The 17,569-nt window shown below is 42.4% G+C and overlaps 1 protein-coding gene across 2 annotated transcripts; it reads right to left on the bottom strand.

Moving 5' to 3' along the window:
- Positions 1 to 931: 931 nt before the first annotated feature.
- On the bottom strand, positions 932 to 17,300 carry bag6 (BCL2 associated athanogene 6). 2 transcript variants are annotated; one of them, XM_080426959.1, is made up of 24 exons: positions 17,140 to 17,300; positions 15,810 to 15,897; positions 15,142 to 15,259; positions 14,522 to 14,736; positions 13,523 to 13,594; positions 13,306 to 13,428; positions 12,541 to 12,767; positions 12,289 to 12,418; positions 11,438 to 11,641; positions 11,021 to 11,237; positions 10,250 to 10,692; positions 9,681 to 9,753; positions 9,185 to 9,558; positions 8,430 to 8,703; positions 7,768 to 7,937; positions 7,265 to 7,318; positions 7,035 to 7,143; positions 5,687 to 5,811; positions 5,012 to 5,146; positions 4,697 to 4,753; positions 4,373 to 4,573; positions 3,569 to 3,676; positions 2,107 to 2,253; positions 932 to 1,588 (listed from the first exon to the last, which is right to left on the bottom strand). In XM_080426959.1, exons 2-24 carry the CDS (start codon positions 15,888 to 15,890, stop codon positions 1,493 to 1,495), a joined length of 3,753 nt encoding a protein of 1,250 aa, XP_080283085.1. In that variant the 5' UTR covers positions 15,891 to 15,897; positions 17,140 to 17,300; the 3' UTR covers positions 932 to 1,492. The 2 variants fall into 2 exon arrangements, with proteins under 2 accessions (XP_080283085.1, XP_080283086.1); XM_080426960.1 differs by having other exon boundaries at positions 17,246 to 17,287.
- Between the last annotated feature and the right edge of the window lie 269 nt (positions 17,301 to 17,569).

Here is a 17,569-nt window from a genome sequence, read left to right as displayed (position 1 = left end):
CTCAAAAAAATAAAGGGAACACAAGAATCAAAAAATATAAAGGGAACAAAAGATATAAATAAAGGGAACAAAAGAACAAGGGAAATAAAGGGAACAAAAGAATCCCTTAATTCTTTTGATTTTTTTCATGAACTGTGTACATACTAACGAAAAAACTCAAAAGAATTAAGGGATCAAAGTGTTCCCTTTATTCTTTTGAGCAGTACTATATATAGTAAATCAATCAACCTGCCTTCAAGGACAGACAGATTTTTACCTGCTACTGTATTTTTCAATAGGCTACATATTTAAGTAGTAATAAGTAGGGTAGTAAGTGATATTTTTTGCTTAAAACTATAAGTATTGAGTTAAAAGGTTAAAGCTGAGTAATCATTGCTGTAGTGTTTGTTCAGTAACAGGGTTCTCCAGTCTCTCCAACAGAAAATAAATTTTCAGGTGGGATGACAATTTCTGCCAATCAGGAGAGTACTCATTTATCAGCTTCAATTTTAGTGTTCCAGTAAAAATTTTGTCTGCTCATTACTTTGTGTGATGACCTCCAGTTTCACTTGTTTAATCTGTATTCTGTATTAAAATTAGTATCCCGACCCACATTATATCAGCTCCTTTTGGATGTTTCTGTGTTGGCGACAATGTGAATACTGACAATATTTAATTTCCACACTATTAGCTAGCTACATGTAGGCTTCAACTACTTTTCTTTCCAGTAGGGACTTATTTACTTGATTGTACAAGTGAAATATTTGGAATATCTGACCGGTCTCCCTAGTTCCCTTTTTCTGAAAAATACAAATGAAGGGAGATGGTACGAAAAATTATTTCACCCTCTTTTTTTCTTTACACCTGTATACCTGTAATGTGACAATGACGTTGACCAAGTGAAGTACATTGAACCAATATAATATGTACTATATGATAAAGTCGAATAATGTGTATATCAACATTTTTATTAAGCCCACTGTACATTCATGTACCAAACAGCATTTTATTACATGTAATTATACTCTTGACATGAAAGGTATCAAGAGATGAAGGCAAAAATAAGAGCCAAATAATCATGAACCAGGCTAATTAACAGGGCAAGACAAGGAACAGGAAGCAAAAGAAGTACGTTCGTGAAAACACAAATGCATTCATACAAATACAATGTACTGATACAAATGTATCCTGAAGGAAATAAAATGACCAGGTTTAGTGAAAACGTATTTGAAAATGATTTAAGGAACATGATCTCAGCGAGAGAAGGGCCAAAATAAAGAAATAAACACAAACCAATAAATAGGCACTAGGAGAGTAGTCACATATTAGCCAGAGGCAATTAATCTCAAGGTGATAATTGATCAAAAGACTATGAAGACAGTTATTAGGTTTTGGTAGTGAAGCTGCATTGAATGGTAATCAACAGAAATACAAAGAGCAGGGTGAAGTAGAGTGCTTGCAAGTTAATTATGAGTGTCAGATTTGTTAAGTTATCAATTGTGCAATAAAGACGTTATGAGTCTGATGAGAAGGCTTTGTGTGCGTTGGGGAACTGCTGAGAGCTGAAATTGGGGTCGTCCCTCACTCGCTTCTTGAGATCTGCTTTAACCTAAGAGGACAAAGCAATAATTATTATCACCCCATACACGACTGCTGTGAGAACTGAGGTGATGGAAGAGCTTTAATCGAGCCCAAAAGGTTGAGCCTGACCCAAGCCCAACAAAATTAATGTTATTGATTAATGATAAAGTAGGGTATGTTTCTAGGGCTCCTACTGGTTCTACCGAGTGAAGACCCGCCCTCGCTGCGGTTGCAGCCAATAGCCGTTTCCGGTTTCATTTCAGGACCGGAACTTCAAAGATGGCAGATTTAAATTTGCCGAAAAAGTGGCTTCAAAACGGTCTGTAGAAACCAATGGGGCTCCCTTTGTCCATTCATTTTATTTTGTCTATGATTTCAACAAATGTTTTTTTTTTAAGAAAAAAAAAACTGTTTTGGACGTACAAGGTTTCCACCCGACAGCGATGATATTTTGAAGAGTAACCTGTAGCTTCGGTAGACTTACATTTTTAAAGTAGTTTGCCCAACACTGGATTCAAATGATGAAATGTTAAAATATTCAACTACCTGTTCTGCATAGGCCTCCTGGATCTCATGGTCCTCTAGCTCCTCCTGCAGTCTGTCAGGAGCAGTAACAGGTTTCACTCCTGCTGTCCTGGCTGCCTGACTCACTGCGTCAGAGAGGGAGAGGAGGGCTCCACTTCCCTGTCCTGTCTGAAAAACAAACAAACACACAGTAAGTCAGTGGTTCTCAACCATCTTCATGTCAAGAACCCCCGAATTGATATGTATTTGGTAGCGGACTCCCATCTGAAAAGTGTTTGTAACGGGGACCCCCATAAGGGAAGCTTTGTGTTGTTAAAAAAATTCAAAATTATTCCACATTTTTACAAGATTTTTCAAAAATAGATTGTAAAGCATCACAACACTAGCCTCGCGTAGCCAGACCATAGATATAGAAACCTAGATACCTCATTGGCCTCTGCAGTTCATTGGAGCGACTGGTATCTCAATACAAGGCTCTTCCGCAGGGCTGTTTGACTACTGACCAATCACATCGCGTTGACTACTGGCCAATCACAGCGCGTCTAACTGACTAGTTGCTGCGCGGCTGCCTCTTAACCCATTAACTGCCAGAGGTATTTTCATATTTTTTTAGCCAGTGCCAGAGTTTTTCATTGAAAAAATAAAAGTACTCAGGAGCCGAGATACAGAATTTTTAAGTTTTAAGTTAACAAGGAAGTGGATAGGAGTCTAGATCTTCGAAAAATCATATCTCCTTGGTCTTTGGGTCAAATTAAAAAAATAAAATAAAATAAAAGTTCACGTAGATCTACGCGATTGGCACGTGGCGGCTTTAAATAGGTTCGCGTAGATCTACGTGATTGGCAGTGAATCAGTTAAGAAAAGACCCGCCCCACCTGCCTCTGATTGGCCTACCGAACGCCCCCTGCTGAAGCGGAAGGAAGTGATAGGCTAGCCCTGCGGAACAAGGAAGCGCGCCCGAGATACGAACGCTTCAGAGCCGAAGGAGGCGTCTACCTTTATATGTCTATGAGCCAGACTATATCACTGCGTGGATATGAGTCTGGTGCTTCTATGAGGAAGTTTCTTTTCCAAGGGGGCGGTATCAAAACAATGGCTCTCGACGCAATTGGTTAGACCTACAACCAACTACCAATTAAAGTCTGCCATATTTGAATACTGGGCCCTGATTGGTCACCCCAGACTTCGGGAGCAGGAAATTGATTCACAATGGAGCGGTGCCAGACCCAAATCGGCGAGGGCAATTCTTTTTTTTGCACTGGCAGATTCGTCTGGTCCCAGGCTATCACAACGCGTAGCAATGTGAGCTTGTATATCGGCTATTTTTGAATAGCCGTTAAAAGTGGTTAAACTGATTTTCATGCTATATTAACACATTTTGCTGGGGAGCCCCTGGAACCCCCTCATGGGCCCCACTTTGAGAATCACTGGTGTAGGTCAACTGAGGGTGAGGCAGGAACATACAATTGTGTCTAACAATTACCTTCCTTCGCTTGGCAGGCATGCCGTGCAAATAGGCGTCAGACAATGGAGGCTGGGCCTTCATCTTCCTCTGGGTGATCAGGTCACATCTGATAATGGGCACCCACTCCTACAATCATAGAAGAATGACAACCATCATGGCTCACCAGGGATAATTTTAGTACATTTATTTTCAGCAGTGAAACACAACTCCACTAGATGCAATATGTGTTATGTGCAAGCTGAGATGCATTGACCATCTTCTATTACAGTTGCTCAGAGCAGAGGCAGGTCATGTCAGACCAGAAAGTACATTTTGGACTGACAGTCCAGCTTATCCCTTTAAGACCGGGAACGCATCTGTGTCATTTTAAGATTTCATTGGCTATTAAAAAATAGCAGATCTACAAGCTCAAAACGCGGGCCCGAGTGCCACGCTATGAGCTTGTAGATCTGCCATTTTTGACAAATCGTGAAGATTTGTGCAAATCTTTGAATATATATTTTTTTACTTTTAAAGCGAACATTTGTAAAATATGTTGTTCTAGGCACTTCCAGAAGCAAACATTTTAGTTACAAATGTTTGCTTTAAAAAATATATCCTCAAAGATTTGCACAACCTTTCACGATTTTTCTAAAATAGCAGATCTACAAGCTCATAGTGTGGCACTCGGTGCCGCGCTTTGAGCTTGTATATCTGCTATTTTTGAATAGCCATAGAAATCTAAAATGACAGAGATGTGTTCCCGGATTGAATGCGTTGAACTAGCTGCATGGTCACAGCTGAAAACCACATTGTGAACAAAGAGCAGTAAAGGGTTCTTACAGGAGGCACAGCAGCTGTCCAGGCGTCTGGGTCTCTGACAGACTCCTCCCTCCCTCCCTCAGCCCCCGCCGCAGCCATGGCGCCGCCCAATGGCGCGGCTCCTCCCGAGGCCCCCGCGTCTCCTGGCAACGCCACCGTTTCCCGCGATGACATGGCCTCCTCGGCTGTGGCGGCTGGAGCCGGAGAGCGGGTGTCCTCCATCTGGGACGAAGAGAAGCAAAACTAAATGAGCACACCAAGACGAATCTAAAGTTGCTACTTAATCTACTTATTTAACTGACTGGTTTCAGGATCGAGGGCAGTGGACGACGACACAGTGCTTACCTTTACACTTTGTGCCCGTTCAGGCTCTGGCGTATCGCTCGCAGAAGACTGGTCTCGCTGTGAAAGGATATCATGCAATATTTATTTGCCATTTCAGACCAGTTGTCTAATGTAACAGGATCTGTGGCTGCCATGGGACAATGTAAACGGGTATGCTTTTCCTCTCACAGTGTGGCATATTATGTGGGTGTTTCGGTTGCATTTTGCAAAACAGATGCATTATCTAAGAGATAAAAGGAATACAACAGACAGACAGAGAGATACATAGATAGATAGACAGACATACATGTGTGAGTGAGGTTGTATGAGTGTTACCTGTGTGGGGACTATGTATGTCTGGATCTGCTCCTGTGTGATTGGGATGTGCTCCAAGATGACCTGCAGCCGCATGGTCATCATGCTGGTCATCCAGTTAATCAGACTGGGGCTCATGTCACTCGACATCCTCCTCTGGAATGACAAGAGGGCAGCAGTAGGACATCAAGCTCTAATGTTTCCCTCGAAAATCTACCAAACATCTATCAACAAGTTGGCGTACAAACCAATTGATTTGCTAAGTAACATAAGTGACAGATGGTCCTGATTGATGACATCGAATGAAAACAAATTGTGCTTTGAGGCTGACTGACAGAAGAGCATTTAAAAGATGTATTAATGTCAATTCTAAAAGGTCCTTACACATTGGGGGCGGAATTAATTCCCCGGAAAATACAGTACATGTTCTTGAGCTGTTCATGAGCTTCCTCACCGTGAATAAAAGGTATCAACCTGTATGAATGAGGCCTCAACTATATGAATAGGTTATATGAACATGTTTAATTTGCAAAATATTTGCCTGCAAGTATTTCGCATTTTAGTATTATTTATTCATCACGCCCCCAGTGTTAAAGGCCCTGAGAGTGGAGAGGACAAGAACAGAGAGACAGAGGGAGCAGTTGTCAAGAATAAAGCGAGTGAGGAGTGAGAATGAGTGCGTTTGAGTGTACGGACTATGCGGTGGTTGATGACTGCAGTGAGGGCAGCCTGGTCTCCTCTCAGGCAGTACAGGTTGAGGGCCAGACACTCAAACAGAGCTTGGTTGCACATCTGCAGCAACCGGAGCCCAAACGACTGATCTGTGTGAAACAAACACAAATGCTAACATTAGCACGAAGAAAGAGTTAATAATGGTTCCTCTAGTTCTCATTCACAGCACATTATACTTCTTTTGTTTTGTTGTTCCTTATGTTCATCTGCAATCTGCAATAATAATGGGAGACAAACAAAATATCACTCCCTAAAGCTGCCTTATATGCTTGTCACAGAGTTTCTGTGACGCTGTTTCACGGGTTCGTGGCTTTATTTTTTGTGTTGAAATCCCCATTTGGGAATCTTAGATCACGTCATATAAGAACTGTGTTCCAAACATAAACACACCACCCTGGCGTTTTTGTCAGGGGGGTGGCTCTGCGTCGTTTATGATATTCATTCATATTTGATACAGCCTGTTTCTGGCAAAAATGGAATTAATTCAACCTTAAAAGTCTTAAGAACTACTACTTCCGGGTCTGAAATCACTGTCCCTACAGCAGCCGCGTTCATGGGAAATGTAGTCTTTGGGTTGTTTGACTCGTTTCTAGTGTTTATATTGTGTTACTCTTTGGGTAAATGTGTACATTTACACCTTCAGTCGATGCTTCATATCCATATGAGTAGAATCGCCAGGGTGGTGTGTTTATTTTTGGAACACAGTTCTTATATGAAGCGATCTAAGATTCCCCAATGAGGATATCAACACAAAAAGTAAAGCCACGAACCTGTGGAAAAGCGCCCTCTACTGGCAGTGACGTCAGGACTTTGGTGCTCTATTGTTGTTCTTCATTTAGAACAATAGCGTAACACTACAGCCAAACTAGGGCTGGGCAATATTACTTCAAACCAATATCACGATAATATCAAACATTTGCCTCCAATACAATTAATGAACGATAAAAAAAGATCTACAAGCTCACAGCGTCACATCATGACGTGTTGTGAGCTTGTAGATCGTCTATTTCCTCTATTTTTGTACAGCACTATTGTACAACAAAGTATTATACAGGGTTAAGTGGTTAATTAGACTATTTGAATGAGTCGATTGTAAACAATCTATTATAATTTTTTCATGATTCGTTGATATATACGAGAAAGAAAAAACAATTGAAAAAACCTTGCTTCTCGATTAAAAGTCTAAATTGGTTCTAAATATCGTTTTCGATATACTTTCGGTTAATTGCCCAGCCCTACTGCCAATTATTTTCCAAGCCCAAACACCAAGATTGAGACAACACAACGTTTTCTACTGAGGCCCAGTGTTTACCGGTACAGCGTAGAATATGCGTAGCGATGCGTGTCAGCTGCTGTCTGAAAAAGGCCATGTTGGTCTGCGTGACATCAACACCCTCCAACACAGAGACTGAAGACTCTCTCTGATGGAGATAAGAGAAGATGAACGTATGTTGAAATTTCACACTCACAGGTTTTATGCTTAATTCATACTCCATCGTACGATGAAGTAAAATTCAAGATTTAGTATTGCAGGAGACTTACAAAGCTTTCAGTGATGTCCTCCTCCAGTTCATTGACGAGTGTGTCAGCAGCAGCCTAAGTGTGAAAATAGAGATGGGGTTTATGGGGGTTTGGGGTGGACAGATCAACAGAGGAAAGAAGTAACTCAGACCTGATATTAATGCAACTGGGTTTTGTACAATAGGTGGTAGGGCTGGGCGGTATGACACGTTTTTTTCAAACTTCAATAAAAAAAAAAGCAGATCTACAAGGTCACGTGTTGCATCCAGATGCATTGTGAGCTTGTAGATTGGCTATTTTTGCATGCCACCATTGTACAACAAAGTATAATACAGGGCATAGGTGGTTAATCAGATTCTTAGTCAATTATAAAATATCTATTAGACATTTGTTTTGGTCAATTCATTGATATATGCTGTAAGGAAAAAACATTTATCCAAAAAGACCTTGCTTCTATGAGTTATAAGTCGGTTACTGGTTTTCAGTTAATTGAACAGCACTACTAGGTGGAGAGTGATACTGACAGCTATGTTCTGGTCAGTGGGCTCCCTGCCATTGAGGTAGTTCTGGGTGAAGAACTGGGCCAGCTGGGGCTGGATGCGGCCCAGGGGCTGGTGTTGACCGTGGAGCAGCATCACCAGGTCTGACATGGTGAACGTCTGACACACCAATGTCAGCAACTCGCTGAAGAAACCTGAGGAGGGAGGGAAGAGGTTTGTAGATATCAATACCCCCAATATGAGTAAAGAATGCCTTCATTTTAATATTTTTTGTTTTCTCCAATGGCCAACACAAGTGCACGTCCCAACAGGGATGAGAGGATAGCAGGACCAGGAGGACCAAAACAAAACATCAAGAATAAGGAACAGAATTGAACAGTACTGTCTCAGAGTGGAAATAAAAAGTGTCTCTTTAGCAAAAGCAGATAATTACTGCATTTACATTTGATACACTACACCAGACGTCTACATAATATTTTCACATTAATATATTAAAAAACATGGATAACATTTGGGAAAGCGAAAAACCAAGAATGGGGAAGCCTTCAGTTGCAAATTAGCACAGTGGGAAGGAAAGGGGTGGAGGTTCTAAACATGAGACCAAAAGACAAAGAAAATGAACAGGAAAACGAGGACAACGAGCAACAAAATGCAGGACGTAAGATTTAGATTTGAATCATTCTGACCTCCAGGTCCTCCAGCAGGATCCTCAGGGCTGACAAAGATGTTGGAGTTTTGCGAGAGCCTCTGCATGAACTGGGCGATACTTTCTGTGTCATTCTGGGCCTGGCCCAGTGAGCCCATCATGGTGGTGAGGACGCCCCGAACAATGCCTGTAAACAGCTCTGGGTTGAGGGCCTCTGCGTCTGCGGGGGCATTAGGACCAGGGGTGGTTCCTGTGGGGGGTACAGGTGTGGAGCCTGGGGCGGAAGGGGGAGGGGTGAAGACAGGCTGGGATGCCTGGAAGTGAAAAGGATATGAAAAATTCTTCATTAACCACTTTCAACCTGGCGTCCCTATTTTCCTGGCGTCCCTATCGTCAAAAATAGGCGCTCTACAAGTTCACAACATGTCACATCGCGACGTGTTGTGAGCTTGTAGATCAGCCATTATTGCTGTTTGTCATACAAGTAAGTATACAGGTGGTTCTGTAAATAGTTTATGCCAAAGTTAGTATGTGCTGGTATTGAGCGCACAAGCAATTGTTGAACGATTTATTAACAGCATTTGTTTTTGTTTTATTTTTAAGTTTCAATTTAACTTGACCCATCTGTGACCCATCTGTGTTCTGTTGACAAGGTCACCACATGCAAGCTGTGTAACGTAACACTGCTTTAATGAGCAAAAATGCACAGAACATTATGCAAGCATACACACAAGCTAATGTCAATTTAGTGGGCTCAGGCCGTACAGATTACACACCTATCAATGTACCACTGACCTGCTGCATAAACTCAGACACTCCCTGGATGAAGGCCGGAACACCAGATGTGGTGACCGTGATAGATGGGGCGCCACCAGGCCCCATACCCGCCATGCCTCCTGCAGCAGTGCCTCCAAGTAGTGACCCGAGGAGCTGGCTGAGCTCTGGGGGCAACCCCTGGGGCAGAGGCTGGGGCTGGGGCTGAGGCTGGCTGGGTGTAGCCTCAGCTTGGCCTGGTGGAGCAGTGGAATCCGAGGAGGGTGGAGGACCCTGGCCTCCGGTGGAAGTGGAAGACGAGAAGGTAAAGGAGTGCGGGGAAGACGAGGATGAGGATGTTGAGTAAGATGATGATGAAGATGTTGTGTGAGTGTGAGAGGAGGTGACTTGTCCAGCTGTGAAGATAAAGGAGAATTATAAAGGAGTGGTATATTCATTATGACTGGTGACTTTATCTCTTCTGACTTATTGCTGCTACTGGATCCCATCATCCTATCTTACAATTGCACTTGCTTACCCATCTGGCCTGGCACCAGAAACTGTCCAACCAGTCCACTAATCATTTGGTTGAGGGCAGCAGGGTTGAAGGCCTGTGGGAAAAGACAGTGGATTATTTCCAGTCTTAAGGCCATGACACACCAAGCAAGTCTGCTTGGTGTGTCCTGATTATTACAGACTGCATCGGCATTGGGAGACGGCGGTGTTAAATATGTCAAAAGTTGCATCTGCACACACTGCACAGACTACAGCTGACTATCAGTTGATTGTGATGTTCTGTGCCTTCAGGAGAGGAAATAAATCTACCATAATCAGCGAATACATTATATCATTACATTATTCCAGGAAAAAGTCTACAGACTCTGTAATTAATAATGTAATGAACAGCTCTTTGAGTTGTTTAACACCCCTGCAGTGTGCATGGTTTTACGATAATTGTTTGTCTGCAACACTGACATTAAACATGACTTCCATCCACCAGAAGTGAGCGCATGCCATAAAATGACTAGCAAAGTGAGCTCCACTGAGACACTTTTCCCAGCCGTTCCAGCCTGGCGGAGATGACAAATAACAACAAACAATTCCCACCTGTCCTGGCTGCTGGCCTGGCATGGCAGCCCTCACATTGATTGTGGCTCCCCGGGTTCCGAAGGCCGGCGGGGGCATGCCAGGTGCAAACGCCGGGCGCGTGAACACCACCCTGGCCTGAGGCTGCGGGCTGGTATAGGGAGGTGGGGGTGGGGCGGTGTGGGGGCTGGTATAGGGGGGTGGTGGTGGGGCGGTAGGGGTTGTGGTGGGGGTGTTGGGCCCGGTGGTGGTGGTGGAGGAGGTGGCCGTAGAGGTGGACCCAGGAGGGGTGGGCTGGGGTGGGCCAGGTTGGCTGGTGACGGGTGCTGTGGCATAGCTGACCGCCATGGCAGCAGCATATTGGTTGATCTGCTGCATGACGTTTCGCATGAACTCTGGGGTTGGCTCAAGAGGAGGTGGGGGAGGGGCCTGTTGTCCTGCAGTTGGAGGGTTAGCACCAGGGCCTGCAAGCCAACAAACACAAAGGTTTAAGCTCCTCTCAGCAGTTATGACTAATCTCTGCAATGCATCACACTCAAAATTACAGAGCCACCATTCAACATAAACAACAAAAAGATTTTAGTTTATACTTTAAATGAATTCTAAGCCATTTTCCTCTTTGGATCACTGTAAATTCAGCAAGCTTTTTGCAGCAATATATTAAAGAACACAGTGTGGTGGTATAGCAAAGACCAAAAATTCAGTTCCAATGGTATGCCACAGGGCAAGTTAATGACAAACTGCTTGGTATTAGTGGAGCATTCAATCAGTGGCGGGTAGGGGACAACACACCGTCCGCGTTCATCTGCATCATGACCACCGGTACTGTCTGGTGGCTGATCCTGATGACCCGGGGGCCAGCGTGTCCAGCCTGCTGATTGGACGAAGGAGTCTGTGGGGGAGAGGTCTGTCCCTGACCTGCCTGCTCTGACTGGCTGGCTGGCTGAGCGGGTGGTGCCTGTCCCTCATTGCCATTGGGTCCCATAGTCACCGTGGCACCCAGATTGACCTGTTGGTAATGTTCAGAGAATGTCACTCTGCAATCAGCAAATACATGAATTCCACAAAAGCTATAGCGGAACTATAGTTGAAAGTAATTGCTTACAAAAACAAATATAGCTCATGTGGATGTACAACATCCACATGAGCTACAACTCCATCTTCTATGTTGTTCTAAGTTTTCCATACCCGCATAAGAACTTCACTTACATGCAGTGGGATGTGGTGGTGGTGCACAGATCCAGGCATCGTGACTGGGCTAGTATAGTGGGACATGGGCCGGACCACATGTAAATGGCGGGGGGTTGGGCTCAGTAGGTTGCAGCGCAGGTCACTCAGGGCTACCAGAGCATTTCCAAGAAGACGGAGTGACTCCCCCACCAGGTTAAGAATACGCTGGTCCTCCTCTCTCTCCTGTGTAGGATATGAAATCTGGTTAATTGACTTTCTGAGCACCTCTGAAATACAGAATATCGAAGATGAAACCCACATTCCTTTCCTACCCAACGTTAAATATATGGATATACAGAAAGAGGCCTCTGTCCAGGATGTTGGCATCACCAGAACTGAGGGAGTGCGAGGGGACATAATAGAGTACTGAAGTCTGACGTGAAAAGCCACAAGATGTTTTTTCATTCAAAATCCCATCAACTTTTTTTTTTTTTTAATCACGTAATATAAGAACAATAAAAATGTGTCCAGCGGTTTTACTCATTATGGTTATGAAGCATCAACTGATGAAATTAATTAAATTCCAAATCCTCCATGAATGCCCCCCAATTCATTTGACACTTTGGATCTCTCATTTTCAGAGCATTTTTATTTTAATGATCAATCAACCGATTGAGTTACGGCTTGGGCCAATGGAACTAACGCAGAAGTAAGTTTCTATTTAACTGTATCACAAATATAACACATTTTCTTCAAGGTTTTAAAGAAAAAAATACCATGATTCTTTTTTTATATTAATGTTATTTTATAGGCTAACGGCTCAACGGTGAGCCCTAGCCTACAGGTTGGGTAATCGCTAGTGAATGAGTCTATGGCAGAATAAAGCTTACTGTATTGTTGTATTCAGCAGTGGTGGCTGTCTCCAGGATGGTGTGGGCTCTCTGGATAAAGGGCTGTAGCCTCTCCTCCACTCTCCTCAGCTCAGACAACATCTCAACTAGCTCAGCTGGGCTGGGATGACTATAGGATGAAGAAAGGAGTTCATTTAAAAGGGGACCCAGGAACTAAAAAAATAATAATGCTGACAAGACGAAGATAACTATCATAATTCACGTCACAATTATAAATCTGGGGTGTCTTACTTGGGTCCAGCATGGGGTGCCGGTCCCTCGGACTGGGCAGAAGACGTGGGGAGAGGAGGAGGAGTGGAAGGAGGTGGGGAGGTGTCCATAGGCTGAGCAGGTGGGGAGGTGTCCATAGGCTGAGCAGAGGGAGAGGGAGTGGAGTTGGTGGATGAGGAGGAGGGACCCGGGGGAGGAGCAGCAGGAGTTGAATCTGGTTGGGCAGATGCATCACTTGGCGGCTGACCCTGAAAATATCAGATGTAGGGTCAATTTAAGAGGCTGGCCTGATGTGCTTTTTACCCAGTTATGAGTAGGGCTGTCACGATTACAAATTTAAGTTGACGATTAATTGTCACTCAAATAATTGCAATTAATGATTTAAATGTGTGTTTGGCCATTGAATATTGGGACATATGAATACAAATTACATTTCTGTTTGCCTTTTAGGCTCCGTAATAAATAATAAAAAATCACAGGGAGGGCAGATATGAAAAATAACTTAAATATACAAAGAAATTATTGACATATTTAATAATTTTATACATGTAAAATAGCAGATCTACAGGCTTACAACACGTCACTTTGTGACGCGTTGTAAGCTTGTAGATCTGCTATTTCTGCTTTTTTATATATTTGAAAATGTGTGAACATTTTTCAACATGGAGACGATTATGACGATTATGCAAAAATAATTGCGATTATCTCAAATAATTGCGATTAGACGATTATGTAATAATTGTGACAGGCCTAGTTGTGAGTCTCTTGAAACAACTGAGCTCTTACCTCCATTCTCTGGATGAGGGTAGTAGTGTCTCTAAGCAGGTTCTCGGCCAATAGCAGCCTCAGTCTGGGCTCACTCTGCACTGACTGGTCCACATCGATGTGTACATTCATGGAGCCGTTAGTCTGAGAAACACAAGACAATAAATAATACTTCGACAACAAAGTGGCTAATGGGACGAGGGCGTTTCCGAACATGCAGCGTGGCTCAGCCACTTACCCCAGTGCTAGTTGTGACTCTGGCGTTCCTGGCGTTGTCTCCCATGCCTGACACCATCTGCTGAACGGACATCTGAATGGAGGGGATAACAGCATAGATTTCATGCTCCTTCTATAATTGTGGCTGTCCTGACACAAGGTAACATACATGAACACATAAGAAAAAGGTAGAGTCCACACACTGTTAAGCTTGTTCCCACTGTGCTTAGTGTCAAACACTAATTGTTTTAATCTTTTTAGAGTAGAGATGCACCGAATAATTGAACAGACGAAATGATTTGGCCGAAAATAAACCGAATAGCATTGGCAATAATATAATCACCCAATGTGAATGTGGGAGTGGCTGGCGCTGTAAAGATAAGACAGACCGCCTGTCTATCATGTGATCAGCAGTAGGCTACTATCCCTCTCTATGAGCCCCCCTTCCCCTCCGCTGGCTATGTGTATTTACATTTAGTCATATGACGGTGTCGTGCACTGAATATAGCTGATCTACAAACTCACAACGGGTCGCGACTCACGATCATCTGAAGGGAGTCCCTCTCAGTAAAAAACACCAGACCAATAAGTAAGCTACTGGTGCAAATGTCTCAACTTGTTGTCTTTCTTTCCTCTTCTCCAAATGTCTTTGTTCTGTCTCTATTTATCATCCCCCTTCCACATTAGGTTTGTTTACCTGGTTCACTAGTTCCTATCCATTTCTGTTTCTGTCAAGTGTAAATTATCTTTTTCAAATTATCAATATTATGAAGTTTGCATCTTTGTCCCTTGTGTGTTCCGAGTAGTGTATAGGACTTAGTCACTCTTACCTACTATAGGCTATATACTCATACATAACATTTCCATAAAAATGCATTCTACAGATCTTTAAAATTAATATTAAAACTGCGCAGACAGTACTATATAGTATATGTCTATCTTTCATCACATGCTCTTAGCTATGACAGCAAAAAATTATAATAATAATAAGCTGATGAAATATACTACCCAACAGCCATACCTGCATTTGCTGAGGATCCATGATATTAACAGGGAGGTTGAAGGTGCCCAGCATGACATAGCTGTTGGCATTGCGGTCATGTGGATGTCCTTGGGAGGTTCCCTGGGTAGATGAGGAGGCTCCGCTGTCAGCCGAGCTGCCTCCTGACCCTGAACCGGGCTGGGAAGGTGGAGGCGGCGCCCGCTCCACAAGGTGAATCACCTTTCCAGCCACATCTGGAAGCACAGCAGAGAAATAAGCTAACGGATGCACTAGTCGGACAATCCTGTCCAATAGGCCAACTTGTAATTTTCAGAGTTTGACAATATAACAGCTGTGAAAAGACTCCAAATGGTTCTCAGCTGTAAGCAAAGCTCATACGGTTTAGAGGAGGGTCATAGATAGTCCTTTATCAAACTGCTTATAAGGCAGGCCTAATGCGCGTCCCTGTTTTTCATATGGTAAACCATATACCAGATGTAGTAGTATCACTGTTTAATTTGGCTCTTTATCAATGTTTTAGGTTGCATTATGCCTCACTATAGAGGAAATTGATATTTTCATAATTCTGAAAACTGCTACATTACATACAGAGGAAATACCATGTTCTGCTTTGTTTTCAATGCTACTGCATTACTTACTATAGTCTGTCAGGGTCCTTTCATCTTGTAAGACTCTGCCCTGATAGATCAACCTCTGCTTATCCACAGGAATCCCCACTGAAGGTGCAATGTGTTCCTTGAATTCTTTCACTGTCAACTGAGGCAGGTCAGATAAAACAAAAAATCACTTTGGATTAGGGCTGGGCAATTGATCAAAAATATATCAAAACCGATATTTAGAAAAAATAACTGACTTTTGTAGATTAATAGAATAATCGAGATGCATTTTTTTTTATATATAATAATTTACAAAATGTCTTATATCAGCGGATTGACACAAAGAAATTCGAATAGATTTTTTATAATCGACTAAGTCGATTAGTCAGATTGTGATTAACCACTTAATCCTGTATTATACTTCATTGTACAATGGTGGTATAAAAAATTGTGAAAATAGCAGATCTACAAGCTCACAACGTGTCGCGAAGCGAGGCGTTGTGAGTTTGTAGATCGGCTATTTTATAATCGTTCTTTAATTGTAAATCGAGGCAGAAGTTTCGCCCAGCCATACTTTGGATGAAAGCTAACTGAAAGTACACTGCATTTAATTTAAATACGATTGACAATGCTCCTGTTAAGACAAAACAAAAGCATACAGCTAAATAACCAAAAGTCAATAACAAGGACAAGGAGAATTGAATATTTACCTGACCACCTACGGTGTAGCTTCTGCTTTGAGAGTCTAATGTTTTGACTGTCACCTCTATGTCACCAGTTTGTTCTTCCATGGTAAATCTGTGTCATTACAGAAAGGGAAGGGTTAAAAGGTCAAATGCATGCACACAGCAGCTCCTCTTAAACTTGGTCACATCCATGACCTGCACCAGTAGTACATATGGCCCTACCTAGAAGATTGTGATATGCAGTTATTATGCACCACCATTAACTCACTAAAAAGTAAAGAGACCAACCAAAACCCTAAATAGACGCTATTCTTAAATAAATATGTAATAAAATTAGGGTGAAATTAGGGATTTAATCAAATGGCCATTGGTCAGCATAGTTTGCCATGTAGAATACAGTCACATGCCCAACATTTTGGCTTACAATAACATACAATTCGATGAGTATTACGCTAACTTTATTAATAAACCAACACATCTGGGAGTGCATTTCACAGCAGGGGAGCATAAAACGATCAGAAATTAGCTGCTATAACGAACAAGGGAGTTCGGCAGCTAATGAAAAGTAACGTTAGCCAGTTAGCAGCTAGGCTAGGTATGATAATGTGTCTCTAACGCCGAGTAAATATCGACAGCTGCAATACTGTGGCACATCATACACGATAACTTCCAGTGTGGGATATATATATATACACAGTAATTTGCTGTGATGTTTCTATCACGGTGTGTAATTATGAACATGTCATGACGGACAGCTAGCTAACAGTTAGCATCTAGCTAGCAGAGCACCCACTGAGGTTTGTAAAAACTGTAACGACGGTATCATTGTTGCCAGATCTTGAGAGAGAAATAAGCAACCAGGTCTACGAAAACAAGCCCAAAAGACGCGACTAGGCCCCATGAGCACTTTAAACCAGCTATTTGAAAATAGCCGATTGCGACGCGTGTGAGCTTGTTGATCTGCCATTTTCAAAATAAATCTTAAAATAAAATGTGGAATATTTGGAAACGTTTTGAAACATTCTAACAACACAAATAGGCTACATATTAATGAAGGAGGTCCATGATGACATGAACATATGTGTGAACCACTGGTTTAAATAATGATTAAAAAAATGGGAAGCCAGCCCAAATAAGCAACTATACTACAGAAACAAGCCCAAAAAACTACCAACTGCCAATATTTTCAAGCAACTTCACAGAAAAACAAGCCCAAAGTCGCTTATAATAAGCAGACATGGCAACGCTGGTAGTGTAAAGGCTACATTATGAAAGCTAAGCGATTAGCTAGGAAGACAATATGTCGAGTCCAACAGACAGGTGTGGTTTTTGCAGTATGTTTGTTAACAGTTACCTTGAAAGTCAAGCAATCTTTCTTCAACTTATTCAACGTAATATGCGGCTGTTTATCTCCAGTGCCATGCAAAATTAAGTTCCTGGTACTGAGCTCTGGTACTTACTAAAAAGACGTAGCTGTCTGTGAGCTAAGCTGACTGAGCTTGGGGCGGTTGTTGTTTTTTTTTTTGGCGTTGCCACGCCGCAATTAGTTACCTATCGAATTGTGTGACAGCAGAGGCCACTGTTATTTTGGATCATGGCTATGGTTTGGATAGTAGTGTCCCGGAGCTAATCTCTCAAACCCACCACTGGACCAATCATCAGCACCAATTTTATTTTTATTTTTTATTATAAATTATTATTTTTGGGATCAGGCTGAAACTTTGCCCAAATTTGGAGTGATACGTCATAGAAATGTCATAGACTACTGACGTCATATTTCTATA

The sequence above is a fragment of the Gymnoscopelus braueri genome (genome assembly GCF_963280865.1).
Source record: "Gymnoscopelus braueri genome assembly, chromosome: 4".
Classification (NCBI taxonomy): Eukaryota; Metazoa; Chordata; class Actinopteri; order Myctophiformes; family Myctophidae; genus Gymnoscopelus; species Gymnoscopelus braueri.
The sequence above is the reverse complement of the archived record's forward strand: the minus strand, read 5'-3'. Positions and strand labels throughout refer to the sequence as shown.

Bases quoted from the DNA above. Each gene is read 5' to 3' on its own strand.
- bag6 (XM_080426959.1), bottom strand. From the start codon at position 15,890: ATGGAAGAACAAACTGGTGACATAGAGGTGACAGTCAAAACATTAGAC. The intron at 11,642-12,288 runs GTAAGCTTTATT...TATCCTACACAG, and splicing joins CTGCTGAATACAACAATACA to GAGAGAGAGGAGGACCAGCG. The intron at 7,319-7,767 runs GTCAGTATCACT...TTTCACACTTAG, and splicing joins CCACTGACCAGAACATAGCT to GCTGCTGCTGACACACTCGT.